Source organism: Trachinotus anak, unplaced genomic scaffold (assembly GCF_046630095.1).
Source record: "Trachinotus anak isolate AG129_WGS33_773 ecotype Australia unplaced genomic scaffold, CSIRO_AGI_Tana_v1 ptg000019l, whole genome shotgun sequence".
NCBI lineage: Eukaryota > Metazoa > Chordata > Actinopteri > Carangiformes > Carangidae > Trachinotus > Trachinotus anak.
Genome location: NW_027273870.1, coordinates 21896113 through 21914981, shown reverse-complemented (window position 1 = coordinate 21914981; position 18869 = coordinate 21896113). Strand labels below are relative to the sequence as shown.

General features: G+C 38.8%; 1 protein-coding gene across 3 annotated transcripts in view; it reads left to right on the top strand.

Moving 5' to 3' along the window:
- Nucleotides 1-18869, top strand: part of fbxw7 (F-box and WD repeat domain containing 7) — a 115253-nt gene that overhangs the window by 48586 nt on the left and 47798 nt on the right. Inside the window, exon 1 of one of the 3 annotated variants that reach the window (XM_071505677.1) lies at nt 2008-2562. The exons of the other annotated variants lie outside the window; for them this stretch is intronic. Within the exon in view, the coding sequence (XP_071361778.1) occupies nt 2335-2562 (228 nt within the window). The 5' untranslated portion in view covers nt 2008-2334. Of the gene's footprint in view, nt 1-2007; nt 2563-18869 lie in introns of those variants that run through there. 3 annotated transcript variants of the gene reach the window in all.

The following is an 18869-nucleotide window of genomic DNA, read 5'->3' as shown; positions in this document are numbered from 1 at the left end:
AATAACTTGCCTCTACACAGACAAGGCCTTCAATTTCCTACTTTCACAGGGTCTGTGTCTGCAGCCATGTCCTGTCATCTCAGCTGCCTTGAAAAGCTGGGAGTGATTTGTAAGAGTACTGAGTTACTAGAAGCCAGAAATTCCTGACCCTGTGGTACTCCAGCAGTGTTGATGTGTTTCAGGTATTGCAAACTCAATGACCAGGCAGTAATACTTTAGACAGTAGAAAGCAGACAAAGTAATTTGGCCCATTATGCTTTGTTAGTGTACTTTATAGGCATGTTATAAGCTAGTACAATAGAAACGTTGGAGCCATAAAAGTTATTTTTGCTGAATCATTAGTGGGTTGCAGTGAGTAGTTTTATTCCTGGCATTGAGCCTCTTCATTTGGGTAATTTCTCTAGTTACTGTTAAGTTTTTATCATACTCCAAATTTCCTAAAATACTCGCAGCACATTTTCTGCCTTGTTGTGGGAGGACATAACACTGGCCCCCCTCCCTCTGCACATAGTTAGAAACACAGATAATTGGAACATTTTCAACAGCTCTAGAAACTTTATCCACTTTTTACACATGAATCTCCTGGGTTTGGCTTTGGGGTTCTGGGTCGGGGAATGTTAGGTCCTGAATCATTTGAAGTGAAATGGCATGATAGATATTGGTTAAGAAAACATTGTAGAGGACAAGCATTGCAGAGGATCCAAGGTTAAATATGCTCTCATGACGCGCTATTTAACGAGTTACTTTGGGCTGATCATGTTGTAGCAGACTGGAACAGTATGTCTGTCACATAGCTTGATGGCCTAAGATTAGTCTGAAAGCTCAAGTAACCTCCACAAGGCCTGGGATATGTCAGAAACAAGCAGTCCTTCCCAGGTGCCATGTTGGTTATTTCAAACTGCACGTGGACTACTGTCAATCACGGTATGTGAAGTGATAGGGAAAGTGTAAATAATCATATTAGCTAATCATTCAGGTAGATAAAATTAGAAATGCTTAATTCCAGGATATTGGATAAGGAAAAACTGCACTAAATGGGTGAAATCCCTCATTTGCTGGGCCTCCAGTCAGGGAGCTCTCTCACCAACTGCCTCTGCTGTTAGTTCAATGTGGTCAATATGTTGAAGAGCTACCGATAAGGCGCCAACTTCCTCCAATTGTGTTGAACATACTGTAAAAACTCTGGGTGTTGGTCAACGTGAGCCACAAACACTCAAACGGCTACCTGTCGCCCTGGTGTGTCAGGGCACTCAGTGTACTCTGATGAATGTTCTGGCTCTGTAATCCTCCTCAAACAATGGTGGATGTGAGAATAGAAGAGAGGGTTAAGCCCTGTAGGTCTTTTTGTTACCATGTGTTCAGACATTTAAATGTGCAGAGGGAAGGGAAGGGAAGCGGAAATACTAATAATTCTTATCTCCCTGCTGTTGCACCATTTGTTGCGTCTATATACCTCCTTCACACCTTTTCACATTAGTGCCTTGTTTGCTATCAAGGTTTAATTGAAAAAGGATGACATCCTGCTGCTTCTATTTTCCTTACAGTTTCAAGTTATTGCCCTTAAGAGACATCCAAGAGAAGTCCATCTCTCTTCTTGGTCAAGTGAATCCTTGTTTATGTGCATGTGTCACACATACTAACACTGGACAGCTGTGTGAACATCTCTTGAAATATCCTCAGTCTCTTTGCTGACAAAGAGAAATTGATATTCATGAACACCTTGGTTCATGGAAGAGTCAGAGAGAGAGAGAGAGGGTTGGCATATAAAAAAAATCAGCTCTTCTGTTGACAAATGTGATTCAGATGAGGATATAGTACTCCGTCGTTTTGCTGTATCCTGACAGTTTTCATGGGGTAAAGGTTTCTGGGCTTGGTGATGTAGGCCACTAAGTTGGGAGGACCAGAAAGGGGTCAGAGAATGACCACAATGAGGAAGCTCCCTGGACACGTGTGCTGCTTCGGACGACTGCTGGTACACATTCCACCGCTGAGGGGTCATAAGAGCAGATCCCACAGTGCCTGTCTGAGGGGGGAGAGGCTGAGTGGGTCCATCCTCTTTTCAGGCCCCGACAGCAGCTGCTCCGCCTGGCTTGGTCGCAGCAGTGACCTCACACCCCAGAGATATTTTAAAGGGTGCCAGTCAGCAGGGAGATGAGTTCCAAGTAGGTAGGTGCAGAGGCTCAGCGAGCGCAGTATTGATACGTCTGCACGATGGTTGTGAGGTCTAAGGAAGACACTGCTTTCATATAAGAAAAGTTTATCTGCTTACGACATTGGTCGGCCAGGTTTCGGAGCTCCTTCTGGGATATGATCCTTTAAACGGTCTTCTTTGCAATGCTGCGGCATTGCCCTATTCCCCGTTTTTCGTCGTCTGGTGCTCGGAGAAAGATGCCAAATGTTGCTTGTGCGAAAGAGAAGACTTTGCACGTCCCACTGGAGGGCCAGGCACTTGGCCTGGCAGACCCCAAGGACGTTGCCTCCGAACCGTTACACCCTCAGAAAGTACTCAAGATATTTAGCATCAACATCATTGCTCAGGGTTTGCCTTTCTGCCGCCGACGGGTGAGTATTGTATGTATCAGGTCGGTCATACTGTTGAGTTTGGTTGAACCACAGAACCTGCAAAGATCAAAGGTCATCCTCTTCTCTCACCCTTTCTCACTTTGGTTGTTGTTGTTTTACGTAACTGCTTGTTTATCAAGAAGGTAAATCAAAACTGTTAAACGACGTTCATTTCTCTTCTACACATGACTTTTTCTGTTTCGTCTGCACAATGACACATTTTTTTACGTATTGGCTGCCCCACTAAATATTTTTTTGTAATTGCAGTCTTTCACATCGCTTAAGTGATATTTGTAAGAACAGATAAAAATAAATTCAGACACTTGCGATGACAAACGATTGATTTGTTTTGTCAGGTCATTCGTTTCCATACACTCATAGATACGAGGTTCACATGCCACAGCTCCACCCATGGCAGACGATGGACACCGACATGTAACCTTAAAAAGGCTGACGCGAATGAGCCTATTTTTAGGTTACGTTTTTAGATGAAGACATAAATGCATTAATTAGAGAGAAATCAAGAAAATGTATTTTGGATATGCAGATGAATAAGTATGCCAAATATTATACACATTAATAAATACTTTGGTTTGTTAAAGGTGGCGTTACTGTTAAGAGTTTTATATGCAGTGATCAGTGATTTGCAGTGTATCGAAATGAAATAAACTGATATCGGTCAGAGTCATCTACATGGCCAACGAGTTCTAATCATTTGAGTTATGATGGGCAGTGATGCAACTTAAGTAAATTGTTTATGCCTTTTTCAATGTTTACATTGTGGTAAATGCTCCTTGTATTAAAAGTCTACTTTGACATTCCTGCTCAATTAATTCAGCATAATGTGCAATGTTACTTGAAAATTTATGAAATAAATCAAGAAATGTCAAGTAAGCTACCTCCCAAAACGAACCCAGGGCAGTTTTTGAAAGGATTTATTTAGCGGTCAGATTTACCTTCTGTGTGACTGCTTAATCTCTGCATGTATTGTCACTGACAGTCTTGACACAGACAAATTGACTTACTAAAATCGGTTATGACACGTTCATAATCTCATTTAATTGATCAAAAAAATCATACCAGACTTTCAGCCTCTGAAATGGAAGAATCGGCTCTTGGCTTACCTTGTAGTGAATTGAATATTTTTAAATTTTGGACTGTTGCTTGGACATGGACATTTAACAAGTATTCACAGCAATTTTTTACTGTTTTCTTATGTTTTGTAGACCAAAGAACTAATTGATTGAGAAAATAATTGGCATATTAATTGATCGTGAAAATAAAAATTAGTTGCAGCCATAGAACATTGAAATTAATGAAAAATTGCTTCATAATTTCTTCAGATTTAAATAATCAGGTGATCTGTACAGGTATGTAAAATGTGTGCGTGTGCTGGTGTGTGTGTGTATATGTATGTGTAATATATATATATTTGTGGTTAAAAACAGAATCTCACAGAATTTCCCATTTTATTTTAGATAAATCAATAAATAAAACTATAGTTATTTTTCACTTGATTTTCATGTGTGGTATATTAAAATTCATAAAACAGTTAAGGTTTTGACATTGTTGTACTCTGGCTTAACGATAAATACCTCACGTTATTTCGGTCTGATGTCCGGTACAACTCAAAGAGACTTGAAGAGATGGAACATTAAACTCAGACCACTGTTTTCATTGAAAGACCACAGGCTGTCTACTCGGCCCTATCTTTCTATCATAAGATTAATATTTTTCTTGCATGTATTTCATTTGTTTTTCATCTTGTTAATTTGACAGTCCTGACAAGTTAATTAAAATAAAATTAAATCTTAAACCTTGAATATCTTGACAGCTGCATTTGCCCTGAGTTACAGTGGTGGTTAGGCAGTTAAAAATGTTGTCCTCTAATCTGTCAAAAAATGTGGAGATAGATTGGGTAGTGAGGAGAAAGTATCAGACGAAGACTAAAATAGATATAAGCGTAGATGTCACTATTACTGGGAGGGGGTGTCAACTTGTTGTTTTTCCATTCTCAGTTTTCTGCCAGATCTAAGCAAGTTGCTATGTTGGTCATCTTTTCCTGACAAAGGGTTTATTATGGTGATTTAGTGTTAATTACTGCTGTTACTGCAGTAGTTGTACAGTAGGTTCAAAGACAGACCATGGGAGGAGGTCTTTCAAGTTTACCCACCAACAGGCTTAATAAATACATATACATATACATTTTTATTTATTTATTTATTTTCAATCAGTGCCATGCTTTTCCACAAAGAACAAGGCATTGTTACATCTCCGTTGATAGTAAGATAGTATACATCATCCCAAATTACCATCTCCACATAAGGCCTGTATAATTTTATATGTTGCAGTCATACCTTTACTTAGCATCAAAGGCATTTTGTCTTCATTGCCAAGATTTGTAGTTTCCTTTTTTTAGCCATACTAGTGGCATAGTTCTTTGGATGGTCGTGTCGGTTTGTCTACCAGTTGGTGAGTCTGCCACCATGGTCAACACTGACATATCTCAACAACATTTAGATGGATTAAATGAATGAAATTGTGTACAGATACCAGTGATTCCCAGATGATGGATTGCCTTTTAATCTGGTACACTCGTGACACACTCATGTCATCCTCAGGCTGAATTATAATAACTTGGCTGGAAATTTTTCCATCATCAGGGGAAAAGTTTTGTCCACCTCTTGTTTTATGAACAAATACCTCTAATGCTAATGACATTCCCATCAGCCTCAGCTGTGAATTGTCTTTAGTGCCATCCAGCAAATATTAGCATGCTAACAAATGCTAAGAAACTGACACTCTTACATTGAAGGGTATTTATACTTCTAGGTTCCACACCTGTCAGGTTTAACATACGTTACATATAGAAGCCTTTGTAAGAGGAATAAGGAGGTTGTTTCATCAGCCTCTCCCCACGCTGGATGAAAACTGGTTTGACTGTTAGGCGAGAAACAACTGCAGAAATGCACAACTGGGATTATGCTAGTTCTTGAGTTCAAGTGTTAAACTTTGCCATCTGCAAGCCAGTGGCACCGGTATGTGAGGGGATCTTAGATATTGTACAAAGAGATAAAAAAAAGAAGAAAAAAAAAGACTAATGTGCTCGAGAACACATTTTTTTTGACTATTTGATTATATTGAGAGTCAAAAGCTGTAGACTGAAGGAACAGATCTTGAGCTTTTATGTTGTTTACAAAGTTGCTGGATGAACTAAGCAAGATCCCACAATGCCAGTTCATTGAGTTGTTGCCCCTGTTGCTCCATGCCAAGCAGAGGCCACGTGGGCTCTTCTTTGCATGTGGCAGCTGTCTCAAGTGAATGGCATAGCTGGGATTTCTCGAGTTCCCTGTGGTATGGTACAACTTAAGTCTTTGAAACTATGTCTTCAGAAGGAACAGATGATACTCTAAAATAAATGTTTTTATTAAATATTTTTCTTTCTGTCATTACTTCTTCAAGGAAGACATGCAGGGAATTTATTACCTGATTTATCATCCTCCATTCCAGTTTCAGTTAAGATGTTGAAATAGACACAGACATGGGCGCTTTCTACAGGGCCGTGTTGTTTCTTGTATCTATAATGTCTCTTGAGTAAGATCTGCCTGGCCCTAAAACTTCTCATACTGTACTAGTAAAAACGGCCCTGGGTTAAATTTCCAATCAAAACGTGACGAGCTGAATCCACACTCTATTTCCGGGACCCAGAATGGGCATCCAGCTGTTACAGGAGATAGTGATCAAGATATAGAACGTTAACAGCAGGACATTTTAGTTGCGGTATTACTTTTCTCACCACCACACCCTGTACTGCAGGCCTGTTGAGTAAGGTGATCTGGACTTGCCCATAGCAGCTATGTCTATATAAACAGCTATCAGCAAGATGCATCTGGTGTTTGAGCAGGTGCTGTGGGTGGAACTCCGTGTTGGAACTTTCTTTAGTGAATTGACTAGAGCCTTCAGGTTTTCTGTGGGTTTGTCTGCAGACGTGTTATTTAGAGACACACATCTGCTGTATTTTATACATTTTATATTTTTTCCTGTATTTATATTTTCTGTATATTGTTTGTTGCCCTTTGTCAGTCTGTCAGTTTATGACTATGAGCTGTAGTTATCCATCTGGTTAATAAAGATTGGCCAAGAAATCTTAATAACAAGTTTTATGTACACACTATCATAATGACACATTTATAGAGAGACATCAAATAAGTCTTCTATCTTATATTTGAATGCACTTTTTTCACTGTCTATTTTGAGGCCATATGCCTGGATACACTGAGGAGATACATATGCACTTTTGATTTGTGTTGCGTATCACTGTCACGTATGTGACAACTAGAGTGACATGATACTGCTCCGGAACCTGCTACCCGGAGGTCAGATGATCTAAGAGGCTCAAGTGTTATTCAGTTTGCTATTCATATTTCAAAACCAACAGTTTTCCATTACTAGAACCTTGGTCACCTCAGTTTCTTCTGTGTTTTGATTGTGGTCACTTTTAGTTTGTTGTAGTTAATTTTAGCATCCCAATCATCACTATGTGTTTGCTGCTCTCCCTTTTTTTTTTCATATTTTTTGGTTTGCTGCTGCCTGTCAAAGTCCTGTGATTATTTCTACTCTAATTCTGCCTGTCACTCAAATGCTGCTTGAGTGACAGGCAGAATTTGGTTGCTTGTCAAATAGAATAAATAACAAAACAGAGTTGTAGAAGGACATAACTAATCAGTAAACTGAGTAACCTGAATTGAATATATGCACAAGAAACAACATCTCAAGCAACACAGATTTTACAGAGAGGTGTAATGGGGGGAAAAAAGCAGTTCTCTAGTGCTTATAATAGAAAATAGCCTCAGCAGGAGCACTAACGGCAGCCACCACAGGAAAACTAGATTTGTGCCATACAACAAGCACCTGATTAAAATACTAAAAGTCTCTGAGCAACATCAGCAATGTAGCATTTTATATACTTTTTATTACGCACCACTATATATTGTTTTAGCCAAAATTAATTTTGTCATCGTCTCGTGTTCTACCCAAATGTTGCCACTTCTACCTCACTTCCTCGTTGTTCAGAAGCAGCTAGGGAATCACTGTAGATAAGCTGGATGCCCTGGTGGAGCAACTGCCTTTTCTGATGTTGGTCTCTGTAGATAAGTGTTGTAAAGAGAGTAAGGGTCCCCTGACAGCTGCTTCACAAACACTAACATTCAGGCCTTTTAACCATTTTCCTCCTGTTTGTAGATGTCCAAATGCAGAATATTGTGTCTGACAGGGCAAGAAACTAATTAATCTTTTGAAGTTTTTATTCTTTAATTTTTTTTCTTCTGCCATTACTGATGCAATACATTGTAACACACTGGGGTAGGGTTGATGTGAAGCTGAAGAGTGATTCCTTTCTTAGTTTGGTTTTTCTGTCTCACTGAACTGTTTAACTGTTGTTTTGGTAGGATTTTCAGAGTTTTCTGTGTTTAACAGCGTTATCACTGAATACTAGAAAATCAGACTGCAAATGTTAATTGGTCAAAAACGGTCAAAAGAAAACATTTAAAGATGTCACCTTTAAGAAATTCTGATTACAAGAAACTGTGATTTTTCTCTATTTTGTGACATTTCTTAGCCCAATGACTCTGGGAAATCCAGGTGAATATTTTTCACAATTTTCTAATATTTTATCATCAAATCAATGAATCGAGAAAATAATAGGATTAATTGATAAGCAGAATAATCATTAGTGGCAGCCCTAGCCACCTATATTTAGCAGTGGTTGAATATATGTGTTGATCTGACAGACCGATGTACTATGCTCACGTTTTAAGCTATAAAACTTTATTTGCTTGCTACAGAGAGTCATCCTGCGATGTTACCTTGATGTGTTTGACCCCATTTGTTAAGCACATACGGACCCCCTGCATGAGTCAGTGATTGAAAGACGGCTGATTTTGTCCTCCCAGCTTCAAGCCCTTCTCTCTGTCCTGAAGTAAGGACCACACCACAGTACACTGCAGGAGGTTGGATTCCACTGCCCTTGGGCTCCAAATAACACAGAGGGGAGGAAGGCATCTGCCATTGGCTATTCTGAGAAGCAGTCCCATTCCAGGGAGCACACAGATCCAGTCGGCTAGCTACCCAGCACCCAGATCAGCCACACAGTTCTATTTACCACTGATTCAAATAGAGACATATAAGTATGGCAACAAAAAGGCCAGCACAGTTTCCTTGAAAAAGCTATTCTACTGTGACTTAAGTCCATCTGCTGTGGCCTTTTTTGATATTTTGAGAAAATGTGATACATGTATAACTACTGTGTTAAAAATTACTGTCGTAACTTTGAGTATCTGTATTTTGCATTTCATGCTCATACATCTTTTCAACATATGTCACTATTTGACGACGTTAAATCATCATAAATGTCTGACTGTTCCTTACATTTTGACATTGCACATGATCAGTGAACCTAAGCCTGATCCAAATACCACTTGAGCTGGCGAGTGTATAGTGTTATAGTGTTGTGGTGCTTAACATACAGAGCATACTGGATAGTGATGTGCTCCCACCTGCCACAGGGCTGCCTGAAGGCACTGACATTTCCCACGCTGTTAGATAGGAGCTTAGAAAAGAGAGTCTTCCATCAGGGAAAGTGTCACAGCTCCTAAACATTGTTTTTTAACTGAAGAGATGAAGCAAATGAAACCTCTAACTCAGTTTGTCACATATATAAACAACTATTTTACTCTTCCACTTAAATAATTCATGGCCCACACATTTTGCTGCATAATTCAACACTATTGGACACATTCAATAGACCTGAATGTGAATAAGCCACCTCAGTACTCAGTTACTGAGGTTCGGCTGCATCTTGTTTTCGTGCTTTGTTGGTGTGTTGTGTGACCTGTTGCACATTTTTTTGCCTCCTACACCAAATCTGTTGAGGTTTTTTTTTTCTAAAGTTTAAACAATTCTTTTTGATTGAGAAGTGCAGCCCACCTGTGTCAGTTACTACACTTTGAGCTACTCTGAGATATTTGAAATATTTGGGCTCCATGTTTTAAAGGAGTCTCAAAGCTCCAGGCTATATAACTACAAGTTTCTTAGCTGTCTATCATTTCTATTCCCTGTAAAGCAAAATTCATAATTCAAGGAACTGTTCCCCCAGATGAATTTTAGGAAGACAGTCATTAAGTTTGATTAATGCTTGCACAATTTGTGCTGGTTCCCAGTAATCTCAGGTTATTTGCTCTTTGCAAAACATTAAGACTAAGGACAATAGACTCTAAAGCACTAGATTCTAATATGAAGTCTAGTAATTGCTAGCACTATAGCAGTTTTGAAACATGAGCATTGATTTGCATACAGTGTGTGGTTGAGTTGTTCTTGTATTATTGTACAGAGAGTCTGTTCAGGCTTCATGCCGTGCTGCCTACATAACTGTGTTGAAATTCGTGTATGTATGTGGGTGACTAATGTGGGCAAAGTTCTGACACAAACTCTGCACACTGATCAGTTGTCTTTTAAGTTGATGGATGGAACAATTGTGACAGTATTTCTTTTGGCAACAGTCATCAATGTAACACTGATGTGATTTTGTCCTTACAATTAGATGCTCCATCAGACTTAACTGTGTTTTGCCTCTAGAAATGTGAGCTGTGAATCACTGTCTGGTCCTTTTCCCGTCTTGTCTTGGTATCAGCATTTCCCAGCGCTGACCTTCAACTAGCCAGGCCTGTGAAAGTGCCTTTCTCAGTGTCCTCCTCGCTATAATCTGGTCATCAGTGAGGATAGCCTCTGAATGGATAGATGACTGGCTGTAACTGATGCGACCATCTGCATAGTTTGTCTAATCTGTGTATGAACCCTGCAGTCTGAGTCACAGTGTGTGGTCTCCCTGCTTTTGATGTGCTGCTGTGCTGTCTGGACGCATGCTGTAGGTCTGTTATGATAGCAGCTTTTACTCTGTTGAAACACCCTGTACACCCTGAAGCTCTTCATAGTGACCATTAGTCAAGGCAAACACCTTGAACTTGCCTCCTCTCTGCGTTAACCTGGAGTTGGTGTAGTATTAAGTGCCTCTTTATTGCTTTAATGGTAGGAAGATGAGGTTTTGTAGGTGAGTGTTTGCATGTATATACCTCAGTGGGTGTGACAGAGGTCTGTCGTGCAGAGGTTAAGCAGAAATTTAAAAACTTGCTCTGCAGCAAATGGATTAGACTCTGAAGAATGCAAGGTCTTTTGTGGGGCCGAAAATACATATTTTTGAAAAGAGAGGAGTAAGCATAGAGAAGAGATTTTGACTTATGGTAATGTTCCAATACAGGGCCATTCTGCTGGTGCTGAAGCTTTTAGCATTTAGCATTTGTTTAATGTCATTGAGGCAACAGGACAAGGAGGTCAAGTTGGTTTACAGAAAGCGATTCCTTAGACATAGAACCTTGTAAAATGAATCAGAATAATGTGTGGAAACTTCTTCCACAGGTGTCTTGATTTAACCCATTCAGCTGACACACTTTCTTCAAAGTCACTCAGTACTGTCCAAAATAATTAGGCTGTGTGAAATGCTTATGGGCCATAATAGTCTTACAAATAGTTGGGTTTGCTTGATTGCAACATAGAATATAAATATTAATTGACAGATGATTAATCTGGATCAACTCTAATGATTAATTCTTTTGAGTAATTTTTTGAGAAAAAAAATCTCCAAAGTGATTTTATTTAGTTTTTTATTTTTTGCTGGTTTCCAAAGTCTGCAGCTATAAACTGAATATGTCTGGGTTTTGGACTGTTGGTCAGACATTTGAAGATGTCAGTTTATCTAAAAAGTAAAAAAAAAAGCCAAATTTGACAATTTCTTGGGACATGGACAATAGGTAAATTTGTAAATGTCTCTATAAAGATGTATCTGACGTTCATTGTGACTCCAAAGCAACTGATGACTGAAGAGCAAAAAGATGAGACTGTACCAAAGTGAATATGATATCCTCTCAGATGTATAGTAACTCCTCTTGCGGCTGTCAGTGGCCAAGTGATCATACTTGGTCTTGGCGAGCCGATTCATCACCTGACATTGATTAGCAGCATGTATAGTGTGAGAGATGATGGACGACTGCCAGGTTTAGGCCATGACATCCGTATTTATAATTTGCAGAATGTATAAATGACCTTGGCTATGGTGTTCTGTACCTCCAGGTCTGACAAGTGAGGCCGTGTTCAAACCAAAAATAGCACTCTGCTAAAAAACGACAAGAGGCTGCGTTGCTGCAGGTATCGGTGAGAAAATGAAATACGATCTCGGAGGTTTAGTTTGAGGGGTACATCCATGAGTTTGAAGGCTTATCACATCCTCAAACACTGCACAGCGGTTCATAATACTATGAGACAGGATTGTGCAACTGTGGGAAGTAATTGGAGCAGCAATCATTTGATCTTCAGCCATAGCAACACTGTTAATATTACAAAGAAATTTACCAGGAATATACACTTTTTCACCAGCTCAGCTGGCATTTGTTTCCTGTATCCTCCTGTTTCAGGACTCTCACTGAAATGCATGATGAGGCTGCATTTGTGCTATTGACTGAATAAAGCCAAACACATAATCTCTAGATTCTTTTCTTTTAACTGTATGTCTACTTCATCAGAAGCTTCAAAATTTCTACTTAAGCTTGTTTTATTGAATACGTCTCCCTGCACCCGTCTGATTTTAAAATGATTCAAAACATCAAGGCATTATTGCTGTGAGGAGGTGGATGCATACATTGTAAACAGGCTCCTACTAATGTAAATGTGGTGACTCAGAGGACTATTAATAGCATCTTGACCACCTCCTGTACATCTCTCGTATAATATGTCCAGTATGCTCCCCTTCACTGTTAGTAGACAAACCACATCAAAATATGGCCACGTCAGGATACGTCAGATAACACTCAGCTCTATTAATCTGCCAAAACTGATTTTTCTATTAGTCGGTTAATTGCTTGGTCTATAAAACACCAGAAAACTAAAACTGTCGCATAGAGCCCAAGGTGATGTTATGAAATGTCTTGTTTTGTCTGACCAACAATCCAGAGATATTCAGTTTAGTGCAGTGTAAGACCAAGAAAATTAGGTGGAACCATCAAATGTTTGATGAAAGATGAACTGATTATCAAAACAGTTTTCGATGAACTTTCTGGGGATCAACTAAATGAATAATTGACTGATAGTTGCAGTTCTGTCTGGATGTTTTCTTGCTGCAGTAGCTGTTTTCTTCTGCTGTTTGCTGTCTGTCTCCCTTTCAGACCTCATACTTTCATTAATTTAAGAGTTTCATCTACATCAATGCAAAATTAGGATAATGCACCGTCCTTTCTGTTTATCCGGGATTATGTTTTCCTGCTCTTTGGAGGACATACTTCTCTTTTGTGTCATTAACAGTACAGCGAAGTGGAAATTATAGCTCCCTTTCACTTGCCCTCTGTGGGCATAGAACAGGAGGAGGATGGCAGAATGCCTGGCAGACTACTGACTCACTGTTCATAAAACATCAATTCTTGCTCTGCCTACCTTATGTCTCTTTCAGTCTTGTCTCTCTCTCATTCATTCATTCATTCATTCATCCAGTTCAGAGAAGAGACTCCTGGTCTTATCTCTGAGGAGCAGAATCAACACCGTCCGTCCACACACTGGATGGGCTGCTTATTGTCCTGACTAAACAGTCATTCAGTCTCAGTACAGATGACTCCCTGTGACTGAGCATGTCTCCAACACAGATGATGACTGAATTTGAAACTTGAACTTTCCAAATTCTGACCTTATTTTGGTAATATAGAGTTGTGAAATGAAAGAGGGTTGCTGTCCTCAGTCTCTGTTCCCATTTCCTTAATGTTACTACATTACAGAAATGCAGGACTCTTCCTGGATAATGTAGTGACCCTACAGGTTTATGTTATTGCCACCAGTTTAAATTATTTTAACATTGTTTTTGAGAAATCTCATGTTGTCTGTCATTTCATTTAGTTATTTAATTTATATATATTTTCTTTTTTTGGTGTGATTGGATTTTACCAATTTTGCCAATCCAAGCCATAAAAGTGCTCCAGCTGTGAGTCATGTAACATCATCAATGGGAAAATTGAATGGGGTTTTTACTTCTGGAAGCAGGGATGCCCAAAATACCTCCTCCATTATGCAACTCTAATATCTACATAATTATCTGTACCAGTACATTTTTGATAGAAATTCTATATTACTGTTATTTTAAGTTTGATAACACTGTACAGCTGTAATACTTTAATGCAATAGTTTAAAGCATTGCATTACTAATGTTTAGACTTCCAAATTCTAAAAGTCCAAACTTTCGTCTTTCACCATAACCACTTATGTCCCCCGGACGCAGCTCTTTTCTCTGCTTCACTATCTCTATGTGCAGAGTTTATTTTGCCAGAGCAGCTTGCATCTCGGAGGCATGAAATTCACTTGTTAATGCATATCAGTGCATATATTTAATGACAGTTGGCATAAAATTCATATTTAATGCTGCATTACGGTTGAAATTGAAATGTTTGTACCTGTACACGGAACAAACTAGATTTTGTTCATGTCACTTCTCCTTCAAGATAAGATGGCATGCTGCATACAGCAGATAAATAAGTAAAGTACAGCATCAAAGTATTTATTTCCACATCAGCCATAACTGAGCCCCAAACTTGTATCCAACATGCTTGTAAAACTCAAAATATGGCGCAAGACAACTCTGAACAATATTAAATGTGGCTGTGGAAGAACAGACTGCTTGAAGACACTTTTAAATTGCTTCCAGCAGACATTTAAACCATAACAGAGATAATGAAGGCGAGGAACCTGAATGCGATGCAGCAGCATCCAGTGGACACCCAGCGTCATCCTTGAGTTGCTGATGCTGTGTAGAGTTTTATGTGAATCATTTGGTGGTGAATAAATCAGCCAAACATATTGGGATGAATTAATCCACAAATCTAGCTGGTTCAGTTCTTTTTGAGACGTCTGTCTCATTCCTTCTAATGAGAAACTTAAAAGGTACTTTTGAGAGCTGTCTTTGAGAAAATTTTTGGGTTGATTGCAGCAATTTATGTCTGTTTACAGTATGTTAGAATATTCTGGTTTGAGCATGTTTTCAACATGTGTAACTTTACACTGAATAAGTTAAATATCAAAGTGAAAAACATGAAAAGAAATATGTGAAAGTGGGGAAAAAGTGAAAAATACATGCAGTTTAATTCCTGCGACTAAATGCCTCAGTCTTCTCACAGCATGTGGACCTGTGACTTGTGTGTAGGAGTTGTTCTTTTCACATTTGGCTTTCAGACTAACAAAAGGAACAAACCAGAGCTGAAACAGTCTAGAACAATGATAGTGTGCAGTTAAGGCAAACACAGAAATTGCTGTTACCTCTCAGCTGTTTCCGCAGTGAAGTCTTGGTTCTGATACCATTTTAGCTGATGCTGGTCTCTGCAATTGGTAGAGAAACTAAGAAACCAAAATCAATTTCTATGAGCCAGAGGAGAATTGCCTCAGCACCTACACAATGTTACATCAGACACCCACAACAAACACCTTCATTACAGAGCTGTGAATCCCACCCTCCTGTAGTCCTCATAATCAGTTCCTTTTACCGTGCAAACGTTTGTGTTGGTACGTAACAGTTCCTTAGGTATTAAACTGTTATAAGTGCAAAATGATCCTTTATCACATTCCTCATTAATTATTTCTCAGCATTTTTCCTCCTTAGTTGTGGTGCTTTATTGTGTCATTGTGTTGTATATTGTTATTCTTGATCACATTTTGCACGAATTTGCCAAGTAGTTAGAAGAAGCCATTTAGAAATAACTTGACAGATACTTAGTGGTTAGCTGCTATTTTGAACTAAATAATTTTAACCACATCTGTTTATGTTGCAGTTTGACAATATTTGTTGATGGTGACAATATTATTAAGTTCTTCCAAATCACACACAAAAAAATTATAATATTACCTAGCAATGCAAATAGTTTTGGCTTTAATTGCCCTTCAATTCCACTGAGCAAAGTCACAGATGTTATTAAGTTTATATTTGGTGTATTTTTTTGGGTGCAAAGTAATTCCATTAAAAACTTTTCATAGCAAGGTCTTTCATTAAATCACTGTGCAACTGTTAGATTTAATAAATAATAATATGTTGCTGTTAAAGTTTAGAATAATTGTAGCACTTTGCAGCCCATTGAACTTGCCAATAAAGCACTAATTTGCTCATGTTGTTTACCTATAATGAGAAGCCATTCACTAACAGAGATCTGCTTTCTTTCTCCCCTATGTCCTGCTCCCCTGTCATGGATCACTGTGTTAACCACAAAGGTAAGAAAAAACTCTTTTCACTTTGTAGCACTTATATTTATTTCCACGTTTCTTACTTCCATCATGTCATGTACAACAGAAAGAACCACAGTCCGACAGTGCTATTCACTGCTGCTTGAAATGTTGTTTGGAAATACTCAAAATGCTGCTTTGTTACCTCTAGGGGGCAGCATGAACTAAAAGTTAAATGATCACCGAGCCCAGTGCCACCCAGGACCTTCTCCCATGCTACCTAGAGAGAGGGTTTGTGCATTAGAGCCACATCCGTGTATTTAATTTTTTCTTGCATTTTGGATATTTTCATGGCAGAGTCTGAAGGGGATCCTGCATGTTGTTGCTGCAATTGTTTTTGTATCAGCACTGGTCTTGTGTCTCTCTGTGGTCATGCTTCAGTTGAGTTCCCAATCACCTCTTTTGTGCCTAAGGATTGTACAACTCCCACTGTTTCCCATCCACATCTCCACCTTTTGCAGACATTAGTATTTATAAGCGGTTCACGTGTCCCTCAGACACACATCTGCTGTCTTTTTAAGCACCACCTCTCTCCTTTCACTCATTTTCCACATGCAGACACTCGGCTAAGAGCTTCAATAAATGTTCAGGTTGTTATGACGACTATGAGTGCAGCACTCAGTACAACATTAAGAGTCTGAGGAAGCTCTTACAGTCTTACACATCTTCTGCAGGTTTAATGAAATGGTAATTGTACAAAAAAGTCCTCAGTAAATCATTTCCTTGAAGGTCAGTCCTAAAAGATCGATCGTTTTTGTTAAAAATGATGGTTTGAGAAACAACTTACATTTGAATTAAGCAATTCAAAAAATAAAATGCCAGCTTTCTATTCAGTTATAAATAAATGTAGTGTTTATAACCACAATAATTCATGTCATCATACAGACTTTTCAAAATACAGGGTAAACTTGTAATAGCTGACCCACAAGGTGCAATTGACTGGTGGCCTTACCTTTTAATGGTCTACAATGATCTGCAATCTTAATTTCCCTACACTGGCATTATATTCTTTGATTAATGAAATGTTGCCTGATTGTTTGGCTCTCAGTCACACAGCCAATATCTGGAAGTGAAATTACTCAGCTATCGCCCTTGGCTGTGCTAGACTTTGACGAGGCTCGAGCCACCAGATGTAAAGTGGCTGTCAGTATCACAACTGGGCATGGCTTGAAGTGGCACAGGGATAATTGAGGACCCGGTGAAGCGTCAGTGCACCCTGACTCTTCCGTGGCAGCCTTGAGTCAAAAGCTGTATCTCTGTTTTTTTTCACTGGAGACTGACTGCCTTAGAGAGGCTGTTGGTAGGTTACGGGCCTGCTCTGTTGCACAAATCCAGTCTATCACACAGTGTCAGTCCAGTGTGCTAATTTCTGTGGCAACTGAGTCAAATGATATATACCTCATATCATAACCATATCAACTTAAAAGAGCATTAAAGAACTACATTGTGACTTATTATCTCAGACTAAAAATGATTCTTTTGCAAAGCCAAAGGTTTCTCCAATGTTAAGTCTTTGCCTGTTACAAGCAAGTGTGAGTATTTTCTGCTTATGAGAAAATATAATTAGTTAGTCAGTGTCTGGTAGGAGAGATAAGCTTTGGCTAAGTTGTCTTATGACTGAGACAATTTAACTGTCCAGGTTCCATGTGTCTTATTTAGAGCTCTCTATTATATTATATATAAAGAAAATCCAAAAATGTATTAGTTACGATGAAGAGAAGACGAAAATCCACAATATAAAACTCAGGATGATGATCAGATTTTAAGAATATAATTTGGTAAAGCAAATATAATCATTTTGTTTGTTTAATTGGGGGACATATAATCTTGATGAATATCAGTTTAGACTTGTCTACTCCTTTTTAAAGACTTGTAATTGAAGTTTTCAGCTCCAGATTTATTCTGCTGCCGAATTTAAGAAGTCTCTGAAATTAAAGTAAACAAACAGAAGGCCTTGTATTGCCTTGTATCTAGCTTATCATTTGACCAAGCCATTGCCGGCAGCTACCATACTCCAATCTTGTGCCTTTACTCTTTCTGTTCACGCCTTCAATAAGCCTCATGTGAAATCAAATCCTCTAATATCCATTGAAACAATACAGACAACACCACATTTACAGATAACCTGTTCTGACATTGACATTTTCAATTCTGCCAGGTGTCTGCAAGCTTAAAAGGCATAAAAACAAGTTGCTTGGAAACACACCTTCTTTTATGTTGATGTCACATCAGGCTACACAGAAAGCATAAACCAAAGATGTCCCCATTGATCTCCACACTGGAGTCCACTGGAGGAATAACGCAGTTCCTTCTCCAGCTTAACAGCACCTCTATACATGTTCTTATTGCTCAGGACAGCTGTAACCTCATGCTGAAGAAAAGCATTGTCCACGTAGAAGAGAGTAAGAATCTCATTACGGCTTCTAATATTGATTCTTCTATTCGGCCAACTGCCTGAGTGCATATGTCAAAGTATACACACTTTATCTCTGCGTGAAGGGAAATTATTTTGCTGCTGAGGGATAGTAATGGAGGAGTATCATTTAGAAAGAGGTGCTGTACTTCAAACCCTCCAGTGTTCTCTGGAGTGTTATCACCATCTTGGAGAGCTCAGACATTAGACAGGAGGGTGGCATTAAGTGCCAGACCAGAAAAAGTGTGTCACCAGCAATTTTTTTGTGCAGTGTTCTCTGCCAAGACAACACTCAAATACTAATAGTTGCTTTAATAGTTGGTGTTTTTTGTTGTATATCATTGTAGATTAAATATCTTCAGGTTTTCAAGAGTCGTTTATGTGAACTTAATGTCGTTTCGGGGCCTTTAGAACATTTGATGCACAGTTTTCACTTTTGTCTGACATTTAAAAAAAAAAAAATCAAACACACAGTGAATCCAGAAAACAGTTGATAATGATAGTAATAATAAAATGCAGCAGCAAGGGATTTTGAGTTTTAGTT